At 46.6% G+C, this 17797-nt stretch overlaps 1 protein-coding gene across 1 annotated transcript; it reads left to right on the top strand.

Annotated features, from left to right (window-relative positions):
• The first annotated feature begins 1632 nt into the window (after positions 1–1632).
• On the top strand, positions 1633–16890 carry LOC126533221 (xaa-Arg dipeptidase-like). Its single transcript, XM_050180497.3, has 6 exons — positions 1633–2373; positions 6711–6856; positions 10545–10694; positions 13339–13480; positions 15550–15792; positions 16411–16890. Exons 1-6 carry the CDS (start codon positions 2142–2144, stop codon positions 16698–16700), a joined length of 1203 nt encoding a protein of 400 aa, XP_050036454.1. The 5' UTR covers positions 1633–2141; the 3' UTR covers positions 16701–16890.
• Positions 16891–17797: the final 907 nt, after the last annotated feature.

Genomic DNA, 17797 nt, shown 5'->3' with positions numbered 1-17797 from the left:
GGTAGTGCAAGCAAGATAGATGACGATTATTGCTGTGTGGCAAGATACGAGCCAAAGGGCGAAGTTTCAAGAGTGTAACTTCGTATGCGCTGTGCTTTCGATGAAAGTTCACGTTGAAACGAGACGCAGCATGAACGTCAATTCGCTCGCTGCGGCTGCATGCCGCGCCGAGCAGCGTCTGTGTCCTTTCCCAAAGCAAGCAAAATCGTGCTATCGCTCGAAAAACCTGGTTTAATCGCGTTCAACCGCGTCAATCTTTTGTTAAGAAAATTGTTTATGTATGTTGTAGTTTGTGTATATTGCAGTATTGTATATTGTAATATGTATATTGGTGTCCATGTATATTATGACCTGTGTAAAACCTTTTCCTGTTTTGTTACGTTCAATGAACTCGCTCTTATGTCTTCGTTGTTTTCCATGTATCAGAGAGGCTTGGTTTCTCCTCAAGTGAAAAACGTCACTTTTCTCTCGAGCCTACCTTCACACTTGAGATGAAAAATAAAACTGAATCTCAATTTGTTATTATTCATGTGGTTCATTTAATAATAACAGCTAATTCGCTCTTCTTTCTTTTTTTTCCAATTCTCGTCTTGCTTCTATGACCAACTAACTGAAAAACCAAGCCTCTCGGTTTGGCTCATGGCCGCTTAGTGCGCGAGCATCCTATACAGGTGATCATTTAGTCAGGTTAAATTTTAAATATGAAACAAAACTCCACTCAATGCAAACGTCTTACATCATCAGCCTATTTTATGTCCACTGCCCGACGAAGGCCTTTCCCTACTATCTCCAATTACCCAGATCCTGCGCCAACCGATTCCAGCTAGCGCTTGCGAATTTCATAATTTCATCACCCCACCTAGTCTTCTGCCACCCTCGACTGCGCTTCCCTTCTTTTGGCACCCATTCTGTAACCCTAATGGCCCACCAGTTATCTAACCTACGCATTACATGACCTGCCCAGCTCTATTTCTTCCTCTTAATGTCAATTAGAATATCGGCTATCCCTGTTTGCTCTTTGATCCACACCCCTCTCTTCCTATCTCTTTGCGTTACGCCTAACATTCTTCGTTCTGTCGCTCTTTGCACGGTCAACTTGTTTTCGAGTTTCTTTGTTCGACTCCAAGTTCCTGCCCCATATGTCAGCACCGGTAGAATTCATTCAATGTACACCTTTCTCTTTAGTGGTAATGGTAAGTTTCCAGTCAGGATCTGACAATGTGTTGCCGAATGTGGTGCAACCCAACGGATTGGAATAACTTTGGGTTATCCAGCCTAGCGAAAGCTTTGTGTACGAACCCCCCCCCCCCCCCCCAACACATACACAAAAGAAAAGAAAGCACAAAACGGAATTTCTTGCGATACTCTGAGACCACGCGACGCGTTCGATAACTACCATACGTCGCTACGTCTATACCTTCTAGTTGGACTCGGCTAGTGAAATCGGTTTTCTGGCCGCCGTACAATCAGGCTGCCGCCACTGCCGGCTACCGCTATACACTGTCGCTGTTGCGTACATCAGCATGCTCACCCATGTACACTCATTCTCATTTCAAAGGCGTGAGGGACCACTGGTGCGAGCAGACGTGAACAGCCGGGTGAGAAAGTGCTGGCATTGGTACGAAAGTGCTGAGCGCCATTGGCATTATAAGGGAGTAGGACGATGGGAGAGCTTCGGTGAGTGTGAACGTTGAGCGAGTATTTATGCCTGGCAGCATCCTTCCGTCCGTCCTTGCTTCTTTCCTTCCTTCGTAGTTTCATTCTTGCTGCTTCTTTTTAGGTTTGTAGGGCCACCGCTGCTCATTCTCGCCTCACCGAGATACGAGCGCAAGCCCGTCGCGATAACACCTGTCGACGGCTGAAAGGCGAAGCCGCGTACACATGTAGCCGCCGTGACCTTCGTCGCGGTGTCGTTGCCGGCTCAGTATCTCGCGTGATTAGAGAGCAAACAGCTAAATACAAGAAGAAGCAAATGACTGCCCGCTTCCCCTGGCGCTAGCTGCGCGACGACGGAGAGGCAGACAGCTGCTGCTGCTTGAAAAACCAGAACCGGATTTCAGTCGGCAGAAGCGCTTTCCACGCGCGCCTGTATAAAGCGTAGGGTTTTCTTGGGGAACGGTTAAAGTTATCCGAGCCAAGTTATGTCAGCTACGGACTTTCAAGATGCGGTATATCGCACCGTCGACGAGAACGCCGTCGATATGCACAGCGTCAGTAGGTTTTTGTGGGACAACCCCGAGCTGGCGCTCCAAGAAGTGAAGTGTCACCAGTGGTTAACGGACTTCCTCGAAGCTCGAAACTTCGATGTAACGCGACACTTCCTGTTGGACACTGCGTTCAAGGCTGAATTCGTCGCCCCTGGGGGATCTGATGGTATGCGACTTGTTTTGTTTCGATTAACTTTATTGTTTAGGTGTATTTACAAAGCTATGCATGCGGATATAAAATAAGAGCGCCTTCCGGCGTGCCCCCATGCTTAGAACTGAATGCAAAGTTTTTGTGCCATACGCTTCTTCTCTGCATCTCTAGCTCAGTTTCTAGATCAAGCTTAAATCAACACAACTTATAAGTCGTGAAACATTACGATAACGTTAGTTTCAGATCTTAGTGCACCCCTGCAGCCCGGTACAATTACTTTCATTAGCCAGACTGGAAAACAACTGCATATTTTTGTTCTGTTGCGAGGTGTTAGTGCACTATCTTGTACAAATAATTTTTCGAACTGCAAAAACAGTTAACTATGCTGATTAATTTAAGTACAACTGGGATCCATGAGTACTCAACGCACAGTACTCTGATTTGTGGGCGTGGCCGTTCCCAAGATTAAATACAAATCTTATGCGTTTTGGGGTATAGGCGAAATGAGCCCTACAACCTAGCAAAAAGTAACACTGTCACAACATTAGGGCAGCCTTAAGCGTATAGAAGCACATTGTCGAAGAAGATGGCTGTGACATCCCTTGACAGCCAGATGCGCATGCCTGTGGTTTCGCACATTATCCGTGGCGCAGGTGTCTCTTGTTCTAAGGCAGATTTTTGCGCCGTTTTAGAGTTTAGAGCAACTAGATTTAGGTGCACGTTAAAGAACCCCAGGTGGTCGAAATTTCTGGAGTCTTCCACTACGGCGTGCCTCATAATCAGAAAGTGGATTTGGCACGTAAAACCCCATAATTTAATTTAAGAGTTTAGAGCAACGTTCGGCTCTTGTAAACCCAGTAGCAGCGGGAACTGTCAGAGCGTCTCAGCAAACCGTGTCACAAGCACTGTCGTAGGGTTTTTTGCGCGATTGTGTTGGACAAGCAGCCGTGGCCACGTGAACGCAGTAGCAAACGTAAGAAACGAAAATGTAGAAAAGTTCAGCAAGTGTAAACAAACCTAGATAATCCTATCCGAAACTGCAAATCTCTTAGGCAGCTTAGACAGGCGCGAATTGCGTGTGGATAAGATAACAATGATCCACAGGAAGCCTCTAAAGGTTGTACACATCAAACAGCGCAGCGAACCTTGGTCAGATCACGCGGCATGTGTGCAAGTGATAGCTTGAGGTCGGCAGGTGTTCATGTAAACAGGCTTTTGGACGTGTATTTGAAAGAGTAGCGGCGCCGTAGGAAATCTGAGCCGTAGTGTGTGTGACAATAGCAAACATACACGTTTAGCCAGTTTTACCAGATATACTACGCGTAACCATACTTTAAAGAATTAATTAAACGAAGTGCAACAATGACCGTGGCAGTCTCCTGCTGAAGACTAGGTGGCCTGTTTTATTGGCAGTCGGGGTGGCCGCATTCCCATGGGAGCGGCACGTTCAAAGGCATTCACGTTGTTCGCATTAGTGGTCGGTTGAAGACCACCACCTGGTAAAAATCGTTCAAGGCCCTACAACGCGAAATCCCTCATGGCCTATACTGTGCATAGGTTTTGGACGTTAACACCAATCAGTTAGTCCATGCTTGATAGGAGCAAGTTCAAAGAATTTGAATGATCATCATCATTGTTTATTTTATAGGGCCCATGTGATTTGGTTACATAAGGGTGGAGGACAGGGGGGGGGGGGGGGGGGGGCGGGAGTTGTTAGATTAAACAACGAAGAGAACCGATCCCTTTGAGAACAGAACTAAAAAGCACAGTGAACAGAAAAGCAAATCAGTACGAAAGGTGGCACTATACATATAAATGGTGAATCACAAATATGCGCAGTAGAGTAATATAGAGATATTAGATTTCGGGAAAACTGGTAAGCAGCTGTTTGAATTTCAAGGGGCTGCGCTGAACAACAATTTAATCTTCAATTGTTCCACCAGCAAGGTGCAGGTTTGGATCAGTTGGTTAGGGAAGGGTAGGCCTTCATCGACAAGCGGCAGTCTTCGAAGCATTCGATGTAACTTGCATGCGCTGCCGCTGCATCCGTGTTGGCTGCGGGGCTGTGAAAGGTGGCTTTTCGCCCGGTATGCCCCTAACGAAACGTTATTTAGACAGGCGCTACAAAAAAATTCCATAGTCGTTGTCTAGCGAAGCCATTATGATTGTCTGTGGATAGCCTGGTTGGGGTGTCTTCATGTGGTACTGTATTGGGCCCGCTGGCAATAAACTGGTGCAACGCCCCTCAGTGACGGTTGGCGCACACGGCACGCAAGAAGCGCGAAGGTAAAAAAAATTGATTGATTGATTGATTGATTGATTGATTGATTGATTGATTGATTGATTGATTGATTGATTGATTGATTGATTGATTGATTGATTGATTGATTGATTGATTGATTGATTGATTGATTGATTGATTGATTGGTCTGGTTTGGTTTAACGTCCCAGATCAACACTGGGGCTGCGTGAGGCGCTGTATATAGATGAGGGCTCCGAATTAATTTTGATCGCCTGTGGTTCTTTCACGTCCACCAAAATCGAAGTACACGAGCGTTTTCGCGCTTCGAACGCTTCTAAATGTGGCCTCTGCAGCCAGGCAGCGAGCCTGCGACCTCGGGCATAGCAGCTCAACGCCATATACAATGAGCCACCGTAAATAGGAAAAAAATAACATCGCCACGAGATTACTTTAAAGATTTTTGTGGTTGAGGTCTGTAGATTCTCAATTCTCAAAAGAATCGATTGTTAAGGACTTTTGTGTTTAAAGAATGCACAGACTTAGCGTAACCGTAAAAACAAATCTCAAGCTTCTTCTACAAGTATTCTAAGCTCAATGCGAACAATTTAAAACGCATGTTATAAAGGGCGTTTGTGCTGTGCGTCTTGTGTGCACCGACGGCTAAAAAAGCTTTAAAAAAGTTCAATGGAAAAGAAACTTCAGGAAAATACATAAATGACTCGACGCACTTTCCCATAACATAACATGGCATTCACATTTCTGAACCAATCTTGCAACGCTTTAGGAAACATTCAGTTTGTATTGGCGCGACAAAGGACTCAGAAAAGAAGCACAATTAAACACATCGTTGGCTAACCAAATGCTTTATTTTTGAAGAAGGTATCTTGCAAAAGGCACGAGAAATACATACGCATAATTAAGGAAAATATAAAACGATGGGCACAATAGCTAGTCTATTTCATTTGTCGATAAAGGGAGCAAGAGAGAGCTAATGCACGTGTCGAGAAGCTGGAGGCGTCACTAATCGGCACTGTTCGTGGTGATTTCTCAAAATTTTGCATTTTGGAAGATAGGGATGCAATCGCACCTCTCACACTGGGAAGCGGCATGACTTTGCGGGGAGCCTTTTAGTGAAGCGGCACGTTCGTGTAGGCGGTCGTTGACGCATCTTCCTTTGCCGGGTGTAGCAGCGATTGCACGTGGGTGGAATCTCGTATACAACCTGCGTGTGATACCTCAACGACACGACATATTAGTTTATTTCACTTCTTATTCCCCCGTATTACATTTCACCTCACATCGATCACCAAATGAAGGTGGGGACACCACCATTCAACTCCATCTCTTACTTTCAATCATTTTTACCACGCACAGCCGACGAACCACCTTCCCGCCTCCATCACCGCCATCCGTGACACCACTAATTTCATGCCAACGACTACATATGTAGTCGCCACTCCTCTCTGTAATCCCCTCGGGCGTTCAGAGTATGTAAATAAATGAACAAACAAATGTAATTAAATACATCACTTCAAAAAAGAAACCATTTTGTTGTTAGGGCTCTATCGCACCGGCGACTGGAGGAGGTCGCGCGATCATTTGCGACTGGCGACCAAAAAGCGACTGAATGCGGCAGGCGCGCAAACCGGCAAGCTCGACCTGCCAGTGACTGTTCACTATTACATCGCCGCGGAAAATAAGCATACGCGTATACAGACGTCCTGTTTCTGCTCATCTAGTTGGCTTCACAGTTTTGCGATTGCGGTCACACGGCCGAAAAATTGAGCAGTGAGCGACCGGCCCAAAATGGTCGATTTTCGAGGAGAGCGACCATTTGCGACAGGCCGCTCCGCGACCAACTTGGTCACGCGACCGCTGTCACTCGCGGGTGTGAATGATGAGCTTTTAATTAGCCGGCGCTCTGTCCAGGAGTGCTTTTCTATGTATCGTGTTGCGCTGTTAAAAATGCGCTGTTTCACAAAACCTACCAACTAGCCCAACTGAACACGCTTTTACACTTTACACAACAAAAGATGTTTAGCGCTGTTTTGAAATAGAAATAGATTTGTGTGCGTGGCCTTGACACGAATGATGTGCCCTCGTGGTGCAGGTCCTACGGTCGCCTTCCTCGCAGAGTACGACGCCCTTCCGGACATCGGACACGCATGCGGGCACAATCTTATCGCCGAGAATGCCATCGGTGCTGCCATTGCCGTCCAAGAAGCCATGAAGACGTTTAAGAGCATACGCGGCAAGGTAATCTTTACAATCGTTTCTTTTTTTTTTTTTTTTTCTTACGCCACACGCTGAGGCGGCTTCCACAAGATCGCTAGCTCGGACCGCCACAGTCGCGGCAGTAAAGTGTTGACGTTTTGCGAGCGCTTACTGCTTGTGAATTGTTTTTACGGCATTTTGTTTCGTTATTGCATTGCAGTCATTTTGACAGGTGTTCAGAAAAAAAAACACCGAAAGAACAAATCAAGAGGCTGCGATTATGTGTGTTATACCTCTGACACATGGGCACTCTAAAGTCCTTTAGGTAAGGGGACATCTACCGGAAAAGGCGTCCAAGCGCAGTGACACACGAAAAAGTTTACAACTAAGTTCCTTTGCTGGAAAGAACATCGCGCATCTACTTTTAGCGCGGAAAAGGCGTTGCTGTCGCATACGGCATGCACAACTCGTCGATAGAAAGAAACCTGTCACAAAACTATGGTGCCCCATAAGTATATTTTTACCTTGCAAAAATGTTTAACTTAGAGCGGTAATGCGATTTGTTGAATCATCATCATCATCGTCGTCATCATCATCAGCAGCAGCAGCCTATTTATGTCCACTGCAGGACGAAGACCTATCCCTGCGATCTCCAATTACCCCTGTCCTGCGCCAGCCGATTCCAACTAGCAACCGCAAATTTCCGAATTTCGTCGCACCATCTAGTCTCCTGCCGTCCTCTACTGCGCTTCCCTTCTCTTGGTACCCATCCTGTCACCCTAAGTCCAACGGTTATCTAATCTGCGCATTACATGACCTGCCCAGCGCCATTTCTTGCTCTTAATGTCTATTAGAATATCGTCTATACCCGTTTGCTCCCTGATCCAAACCGCTCTCTTTCTGTCTCTTAAAGTGATGCCTAGCATTCTTCGTTCCATCGCTCTTTGCGCGGTCCTTAACTTGTTCTCAAGCTTCTTTGTCAGTCTCCAAGTCTCTGCCCCATATGTCAGCACCGGTAAAATGCACTGATTGTATACTTTCCTTTTCAATGATACAGGTAAGCTCCCAGTCAGGAGCTCACGATGTCTGCGATCCAACCATTTTTATTCTTCTGTGAATTTCCTTCTCATGGTCAGGGTTCCCTGTGATTAGTTGACCTAGGTAAGAGTACTCCTTCACAGACTCTACAGGCTGACTTGCGATCTTGAACTCTTGTTCCCTTCGTCAAATAGTGCAGATTTACAATCAATAATTCTATAATTCTATCAAACATAATTCTATCAAACGCTCGCATCACGTCGCCGGTATCACAACACAAACGTGAAAAAGGATAGCATAAATGTGGGATGTACTATGGCATCACCATAATAAACAGCATGCAGAGCAAAACATCGACTGTCCATAGCTTCTGGGCCAATTTAAGTTGCTGTAACATGGCAAGAACATGGAGAAAATATACGAATATGCCCATTACAAGCCATCACTGGTGGTGGAAAATAAAAGTGTTTAAGTTCTACAATTGCTAAATGTAATCTACGTACGAGCTTTTTGAAGACGTTTTCTATCTTGCTGCTCTAACAAGGAGCGTTTTTTTTTTTATTATTTTTTTTTTTTTTTTATTGCAGCGTTCATCTGAGGAACACCCTAAATTAGTTAGTGTGGTGCCGTGTGTCATCGGTGCGACTCCTTTCTGTAAAAGGTCCTTCATAGTAACAAAATGGGTTTATTGCAAATGATTTTACGTTTTCCCGTCTGTCAGGGATGTGTCAAGTTGAAGTTCAACTCCGGCGGTGTATTATAATAAATCAATGTAGTTTTTTCAACCTTCTCTGTTCCTCCTGTTAACGGGTAACGTAGTTTTTTTTTTCTTTTAAAATTATTGGATTAATTTTAAACAAGCACAAATCGGCCACATCAAAACCAAAACTAGATTCGGCATTAGAGTAAGCTGTCTATCGTGACGCCAGTGGTAGGGTCAGAGCAGGCACGGGGAGGGAAAAGCCCAAGTACTATATATCTAGGGACATTGTGTTCAAGTACTGTTCGTACCGCACGACCGTTTTTTTTTTTTCCAAAGAAGATATACAGTATACTACCTTTAAGTCAAACCCGACGGAGCTGTGAAAATATTGTCGTCCTATCAAAAGTTAGTTTTAGCAGAAATGATCTACATAAATTCACTATTTCTGGTGAACCTAAATATTCCCGGTAGCCTTAACACATAGATTCCAATTTAAAGATACATTTGAGCTATTTGCATGATACAATGTATTGCTCCACGCATTACTGTTTAAGCTATTCAATATTGAGTATTTGTTGCTAGCCGGCTGTCCCCATGCCTGTGCTCTGTCCCAAATGGTCACATTTCTTTCAGCTTGCTCAAAAATTATTCGGTGCCATCACGTTGTTTGAAAAAATAATACACCAATGTATTCAGGACGTTATCAACTGCGTCATGTGTCAACATTACTGGTTCTTGCCCCTCCGCATAAGCATTATTACCATGAAGAGATGCCTCGAAGACTTTCTCGATAATTGTTTCTTGGTGTCAATCCTTCAATTCCCACGTCACGGTCAACGCTGCTGGATTAGTTACGTACGAAGTGGCGGTACTTAAAGCAACACTCGTCCTGATAAGGGAGGAGCAGTGACATTGATCCATTATGCTTATAGGACCGCGAATACACAACTTTGCATGCTCCTTTATTCGAGAACAACTGAAGAATGAAAGCCACTGCGGTGAGATATAATGCGCAGAGATTCGGCAGTAAGTTTTAAAACTTAATACTTCGCTACTTCGGGACAGTTGACCAGCTACAAATTCATTCGAAATAGCGTTTAATTTTGACCACTGCTGTTCAAAACAATAAAATGCGCATTGGTCCTTTGCCTTTTGCGTTTGCGGATAATGGTGTCAATCATAATTCAGTTACTGTGTGCATTCATAATTCCGCAGTTATTTGCTGTTTTTTTCTGCTCTTGTGCCGTGCGGTTGAGCGCCGTGGCTGTGTCTATTTCTATGTCGCTTCCCTTTTCCAAGATTTCGACCATGCTGCCTTTTTTGAAAGATTTAAGAGTGATGTCTGCCTGTCCTAAGCATTTCGTGACGTTGTACCAGTGCATGGGTCATCAAACCATCATTATCCGCCGTAGAACAGCACGGCAAGGACTAGCATTATTACTGAATAAATATAAAGAAACAATTATGTAAATAATTTCTTGAATAATTACCTTTCTGTGTAGCTAGCAGTTTTACATCTTCCATGTTTACCGATACGGGCAGCTCGCTGAGTCGATTACCAGGCGCCAGTGGCGGCTGTGAAAGTTTAACTTTGCTGAATTTGTAATTCAAGTTACACGAATACCTTTATTTAATTTGTCAATGGAAACACGGCCAAACAAACGCATATTTTCCAATATTTAAAATTCGGCTTGCTTGGCTTCAAGAAGAGGGGATTAAAGACAATGTCAATGTTGCGCTTCAAGCATGAAGTGCAAAGTACAATTTTCTTCTCTTCCACCGTGATCGTAACTATTTTTTGCATAATTATTTCAACATTACGTGAAGTCGTGATCAACGCGCTTTTATTTACTTGCATCAAATTCCACCATGCTCACAACTCCCACTAATTCTGACATTTCTGGCCATTCGGAAGTGCGAGTTTTCGATGAATATATAAATGTAAAACCTTCGTTGTGGTTTTAATAAACTTGGTACTTGATGCCGCAGGTTGTTGTCCTCGGTACGCCTGCCGAAGAAAGTTGTGGTGGCAAGGAACTTCTGGTCGAAAAGGGAGCTCTGAAGGGCATCGACGCTGCAATCATGTGCCACCCTGGACGGAGAGACGTGTTGAGGTTGGCTTTCACCGCGACACAACAGGTAATACTGCAGTCACGCGGGCACACCAAAGGGGCTTTGAAGTTAAGGAGTATAAAGATTTCAAAGGTACATTTGTTCAAGGGTTATGTGTCAGTGCCACACGGTCTCCAGGTGGTCGCCGCTGAAGCTTTTAGCAGATACCTCGACCTATCTTAAAACGCAGAAGTGACGGGGAACGAGAAAAATCAACGACCCGCTGAAAAAAGAAAAGCGAAAACGCTTCGATGCGTAGCAGCCGGTAACCAAATCGCATATGGCACTCATGTTGCGCCGATGTTGGTGATGGCGAAAGGCCATGCCGTCGCTGCTATACTGGCGCATTCATCGTTGAGATTGCGGGTGTCGGAAAGTGTTTAGTGCTTAGAAACTTCTGTAATACAGTGAAACTTGTCTTTAACAGGTAAAAATTGAACATCCATATTTATACAGGATATTTTTTTTTTCTTATTTTGGGCACCGTCTAGCCTCAACAGTATTCCTCAGATATCAAAGGACAAACGCGGACTCCGTTGACTCAAAGCTCCCTTCAACTGGGCCTCCCTTGACGCCCCCACTTGACAGCGCGCGTCTTACCTTGAAGTGGACGATCGTTGGTTCAAAGGACTTGGAAAGTGCCCCCGTGCCCCTGTGACGGGGCATCATGATATCAGTCCCTCTTATCATCTTTGTACTTGGGCGCAGCGCGCATAAAATGTGTGCTTGCTACAATCCTGCTCCTATCCCAGGAGACCGCTTGCTGCCTTGCAATATTATTGCTCTATCTAGCGTCGTTTATCATCAGTTGGCGCACTGTGGGGTGTGTGTGTCCACGAACATTACGGCGAGATCGTGCGCGTGCGCGACCGTGTGCACAAGAGACTGAGGCACTTTATAGGCGGATTCCGGCAACTCTCGGCCATTTCTGCAACGTATCACATCTTCCCAGCCCCAGGCGTTTACCCGGGAGCTGTATGCAAATAAGCATTCGCGCCGAACAGCAGCAAGCTCGGCATGTTGGATTGACCTTGTGCCTATGACTACGCAGTAAAAAAATGTTGCACCCCTTCGTGCTTATCTTGTCTTCAAAAAAAAATTGTTATCGACCTTCCGTGCATTTTTCTTTCTCTTCAAGCTACAGCCCTCGCCAATCTCCTCTCAGAAACGCTATATCTCGCTGAAACATGCGGGCAATTGGGGACCTCAAAGTACCGGAAGCACCGTGCTAAAGGAAAGGAATGGACGCAAGATAGATTACGATTGTCCTCGGGGGACAAGATAGGCCTTAACGGGTGCAGATTCATCTGGCAGTGTAGCGTAGTAGTGGATTGAACCATTTACTGGGCTATTCAGCGTACTCCCCTAAGCCAAAGCATGCGGACCATGGAGGCTCTGATCAAACCTTAAATTAAGGACTGCAACGTCAAACGTGGCATTGGAAACCTTTTGGTGCAGTCGTCGATTTCTCTTTGTACGTTCTTCGTTCCGTTTAATGTGCTATACCGTTATACAAAGGACAAAAAAAAAGGGAAGACATTGACACAGATGTGCGCACATGTGAGTCAGCTCTTCTTTATTTTTACCTTTGTATAACACTAGAGCGCAGTAAACAGAACGATGTCATACCAACTAGCTCCACTTGAAGCCTTATTGAACTGTTTGGGTGACTGAATCGTAAATAAAATCTTCTTTTTTTGCGGCAGGCAAATGGCCCGTATACTTTTGCTCACTTGTGTATGAAGGATTCATGCATTCTAGTGCTTTTCACGGTTCAATCTGGAACGACCGCCAAAATTCAGGAGGGACTGTTTGGATTTCGTCAATGCGAAACTGGAGTCAGCGTCTACAATTTCGTCGCACTTCTATCGTGGTGCTGTCATGAATCCATAATTTTGCAGTCAACTATCCCGTTTCGCAGCACTACTTACTGAAACTGCCAGCAGAGAGCAAAAATGATCAGCGCGAGATCATACCGGAAGTCATTGCGGCCACGACACACAAGCAGGTACCGAAAATGGGGGCCCGATAAAGCCTCGAAGACGGCGTCCCACCAAAGACGCCTTCCCAAAGTAACCAAAGACTGCGTCCCACAGCGGCCACAATATTGAGTAGGGATGCCAGCCCGAGGTTATTCTGCAACTGTCCACGTAGTTGACACGTCCATTTCGTCTGCTGCTGAAATGCTGGTTGGCTGGGGGCGCCTGTCTCCTTCTGATGCTATCCCAGCCCAGCCAATCAGAAGTTCAACAGCAGACGAACTGGAGATCTCCACTAGGTGGACATTTGCAGAATAGGCCCCAGACGAAGACGGAAGTGACGTGGACTATTTCTGCCCGAATCCGCGGCTCGGCGGCGGAGAAAGTGAGGAAGAACTTCCACGGAGTGAGTCAATCCGCAATGACCAGTGGAAAGCGCAAACCGCATTAGCCGCTACGGGCAAAAAATTCTGCTCCACGTCAACGAGTGGAATGCGCCATTAGTGTGGGTAGCCTGGTTTTTCTTTCGATGGCAAATGCTGTATGGCTTTAAATTTAAAATGCCTTTGATTTGTAGCATATACATTTGGACAGTCTACTTGCACCTTTTACAGCTGGACCAAAATATTTTCTATATTGGCATACAACAACTTCACACTTAGCTTTGGCAATAACGGCGTCCTTCAACGCAGATGGTGATCCGTTTCAAGGGCAAAGCGGCTCACGCGGCCGCATCTCCGTGGGAAGGGCTGAATGCCCTGGATGCTGCCGTTTCCTCGTACCTCAACATCGGCCTTCTCCGGCAACAGATCAAGCCCACGTCTAAAATTCAAGGTACGGACCCCAAATGCCACGCATTGTTTCCTTGTCCTTCTCCTGTCGTGCGGAATAGGATTTCGGTATTGAAAGCTACTACTAGCAATCCTTCAGCTGCTTATGGCTTTAGTTGTTCTAGTTGAATTCCTGGATGAAGGCTATTCAATCTGTGCTAACTATCGTCACCGGATTTTGCAGCGACGCTGTTCAGGGGAGATCCGCGGTGGTTCAATTCGGCGGCAGTGAAACCCGGCACGCGGCGCCGGGATCTGTATCAACTGTCAATCAAAAAACAGCCAACCACGCAGCCTACGTCGGAACCTCCAATTTGCTTTAAACCGTAATTATTATATAACAGAATTTGTTGTGCCAAACACCTAACTCTAATCGACAATATTTCTCGCGGTTTATCTTAGTCAGTAATGCGTAATATTTCTTTTTTCTCTCGTTGCGCTTTAAGGAGGTTACAGAAAAAGTTTTCTTTAACCTGCTTGGCTGGGTATATCTCCCCTTTCGAGTCAATTCTTTCGTTCCATCTTTGGAAAGGAAATTTCGACTCTCGAAGGCAAGAAGTGCGCGCGCGGGGCACAACACAGCACAACACAGACTCCGTTGCGCAGGAGCGCGCGCTGCGTCTTCACCTGATGCCGCATCCGTTGGGTTCCCTTGTGGTTTCAAACACATTGAGTGAACTTGTCGTGCTCTTAGTCCGTACCCATGCGCACGTGTGGACCGAGCACTAAACAAGGAAGAATTTTCTTCCCTGAGATAAAGGCATGGTTCTCTTTGTGAAGGTTGTTGTTCAATGTGCTGCGAAACTTTGAAGAAGCCTAAGTGTTTATCACAAGATTCAGTTCTTTAATTTTATCTACATCTTCGTGTACATATTTTTGTGATACCACATGTGACTAGAACAAGCGTCATCGGTGCATTGTTTCTTTTTAATTTTGGTAGCGTGACATCTTTGCTTTGGTTGGTACAATAATATTTGTTGTGCATAAATGCAACACGTTGTACCGGCTTTCTGTTGAGTTTAATTTAACAGCGATGCTGTTTGAGCTGGTGGTTGGCCGGCGACCGTGCGCAGCAAAACCTCGCCGAGCGATGAAGTCGTCGCGTGCGCCGGCACTGCTTCACTGTAGCTCTGCCTCGCCGCGCCGTACGGAGGCCGCGCATGCGCAGATGCGGATCTAAGCAGTGACGTCACCACGGGGGTATAAAAGCAGCACTGCTCCGCCTCAACGCCGGCAGAAGAGCCGGGTCTCCGACGAAGCGAGAGATGGGGCGCGAAAGCCGCCGTCCAGCTACTCGAGAGCGGAAGCGACGACTTCAGTCCAATCCCGAATATCGCGCCGGTGAAGCGGCGGCGATATTGGGATTCCGTCAGCGAGTTGCGGAAGATCCGGAGTTACGAGCTCGCGTTACCGAACAAAAGCGTGCGTGCAACCAGACGCGTCGACAAAACGATCCGGGCCTGCGAGTCAGGGAGAACTTTCAGCGGTAAGTTCGGAAATCCATGGGAGGTGCCGACGAACGGTTTGCCCGCTAGTTTCTAAGCACTCAGTTAAGCCACAGTTTCCGAGTTTATGATAAGCTCAGGTTTGACTCGAACCTGCCTATACGGCGACCTCTGTGCGCGATAACAAAAAGCGGGAGATTGCCGTGCACATCCTGCGGGCAGCGTTTCTCGACGAAGCCAAGCTTTACAAGACATGTCGCGATTCGCTACTCCTAGTCAAGCTTCCCCAGTTTAGCACGGCTCTTTGGGGGGTTAACGACGACACCACGTAGAAAACTTGACCGAGTCTCGAAGCATAACCACGCATAAACTTAGCCGAACCAAGAATAACCTAGATAGGGCCGCGAGCTTCGCTGTTTGCCCAGTCTTCGCGCCACTTGTGCGAAGCTGTCCCAAATTTTTTATTATAATATGAAAGTCGGCTACCCTCAGTGCTGCATCGTTGCTGAAAAGGTAGAGCCACTCAAGCTGCTTGAATGCAGTTTTTTTCCTACCCTCCTAATTACATCTTGTACTTCTGACATGCTGCTGGAATTGAACTCGAACCCAAATCCCCTCCTTGTGGCAGGCATCATCGTGCACGGTGGGACGTACCCCAACATCATTCCCGAGGAGAGCGAGCTCAAGTACCACGTGCGGGCGCCCACCACAGACGAGCTGGTCGATCTGGTGCGCAGAGTGGAGAACTGCTTCCACGGCGCCGCACAGGCCACCGGATGCTCGGTCGAGATTGAGAGGGGAACCCTCTACAAGCATGTCATACAGAACGCCGCCATTGCGAGGGCGTACAGGAAGCACGCACAAGCACTGGGTGAGTTTCGTTCCTGGAATCACGTGTCTGTCTGTCTGTCTGTGTCTGTCTGTCTGTCCCTCCATCACTACTCACCGATTACAAAATAGGCACTCAAATAGCAACCCACCGCGGTGGCTTAGCGGCTATGGTGTTGCGCTGCTAAGCAAAAGGTCGCGGGACGAAATTCCTACCGCGGCGGCCGCATTTTTATTATGGGGGCGAAATGCAAAAAACGCCCATGTCCCGTGCATTAGGGGCACGTTAAAATCCCCTGCTGTTAGAAAGTAACCTGGAGCCCCCCCTACAGCGTGCCTCATGATAAAATTGTGGTTTTTACACGTAAGAGCCTAGAATTCGAATAAATTCAACTCATATAGCAACGGAGGACCGTAGCGGTTTTCTAAGGGCACCAAATGGAACTTGCGAAAGCAGAAAAATGGGCTGCGTTCATGAAATATGGAATTCAGTGTCCTTGCTCTCTTGGGGGGCAGAATGAAAAGCAGAAATTATTCGTATAAAATCAAGTGCTCCAGTGCAGCGTCACAGATTAAGCATTAAGAACACAGCACCTTAGACGCAATGCCTTCTTTTTCTGACAGATACACCTCTAATCTTTCTTCGTGCTCGAAAACGCAGGCTTCCAGTTCCAGGACGCTGACATGACCGAGCAGCCGCCCACCGGTGCGTCGACGGACTGCGGCAACGTATCGCACCGCATCCCCACCGCGCACCCGGTCTACTCGCTGGGCAGTGGCGGCCGAAACCACACGCGAGAGTTCGCCGAGGACGCCAACTCCGAGGAGGCACAGGCGCCCACGCTGAGGGTGTCCAAGGCACTGGCCCTCACCGCGCTCGACCTGCTCACCGACCCGCAACTGCTGGAGGAGGTGCGCAAGGAGTTTGCGGCGCACGGGCTAACCCCTTAACCAGCATGCCAAACCGCGCGTAACACGGTGGACTCCCGTTCTCTCCAACTGGGCTAAACGTTCGCCATTATCTCCGGCACTCTGTCTAATCTGTTCTTTCCGCTGTTGTATCGTTACATTGACTTTTATGACACGACCATTTCGCACAAAGGTCAGAATGAATGATTGAATAAACATGTTTACTCGTAAATATTTTCTTTTAGTTCTGCTGGAGCCGGCAAGTCGACTGAAAATTTAGAAAAGGAAAAATTGTAATGCACCCCATTGTACAGCACGAAACTAAAAGGGTAACCCATACGGCTTTCTCAGAAAGAAAATTTCCTGCCGCAATCAGGTCGATTATAGTTTTTCTGCCCGCCTCACCCTGTACTATATATCTGGCTGGCTGTACTCGATACGAGTAACGCATCACGCTATGTGCATCACGAGTGCGTGAGGCGCCATGAGCCACACGCCGCAGAGTCGTACACTGAGCGTCGCAGCAGAAAACATAAAAGATATAGAAGCTATCGCATGCTACAGCAGAACGTTTGCGCTGTGCCACTGTCATAACCGGGGAAGTCAGGGAAGGCCGGCTCCAACACAAGTTAGAGGCAGAGCGCCAACGAGTTGTTGGCACTCACAATTTTTTCAACTCTATGTTGAAAGAAGTGTGTTGGTGTCACTGCGTGGAATGGCGCCCGCATCAACATAAAAGGTCATCCTTAGTGTATTCAGCCTATTTTTCTCTCATTTGTCTCACCCGGTGTGTGAACGTGCTTGGGAAACATTGCAGTGCGTTTTAGAAAGGTACAATGGTGAGAAAAGTTGTAGGAACCACAGAATCACCGAAAAAAATGAATTTAGTTCTAATTGGCACGCCCAAACTGAAATTGATAAGTGCACTGGAAAGTTAGCGAAGCCAGTTTAGAAGGCTGCAGCCCTCATCGCTTTCAAGTCACATTCACAGCCGGAGAAGAAAATCCGCTTTTTTGCTGAACTTCTGCTTCGTGTACTTTTGCTCAATGGAATACATCAGAAGCGATGAAGAGAGTGTGCATCATGCGAATACAGGTGTGCCTGTGGCCGCTTCCGGGCCACCATTTGGGGCAGCCTAT

The sequence above is a fragment of the Dermacentor andersoni genome, chromosome 7, assembly GCF_023375885.2.
Source record: "Dermacentor andersoni chromosome 7, qqDerAnde1_hic_scaffold, whole genome shotgun sequence".
In the NCBI taxonomy this organism is placed as follows: Eukaryota; Metazoa; Arthropoda; class Arachnida; order Ixodida; family Ixodidae; genus Dermacentor; species Dermacentor andersoni.
Note: the sequence above shows the minus strand (reverse complement) of the source record. Positions and strands in the feature narration are given on the sequence as shown.

Excerpts from the sequence above, each read along its gene's own strand:
- LOC126533221 (XM_050180497.3), top strand. The coding sequence starts at position 2,142 with ATGTCAGCTACGGACTTTCAAGATGCGGTATATCGCACCGTCGACGAG. Across the intron at positions 13,481-15,549 it reads GCCCACGTCTAAAATTCAAG|GCATCATCGTGCACGGTGGG; the intron begins GTACGGACCCCA and ends TCCTTGTGGCAG. Across the intron at positions 15,793-16,410 it reads GAAGCACGCACAAGCACTGG|GCTTCCAGTTCCAGGACGCT; the intron begins GTGAGTTTCGTT and ends TCGAAAACGCAG.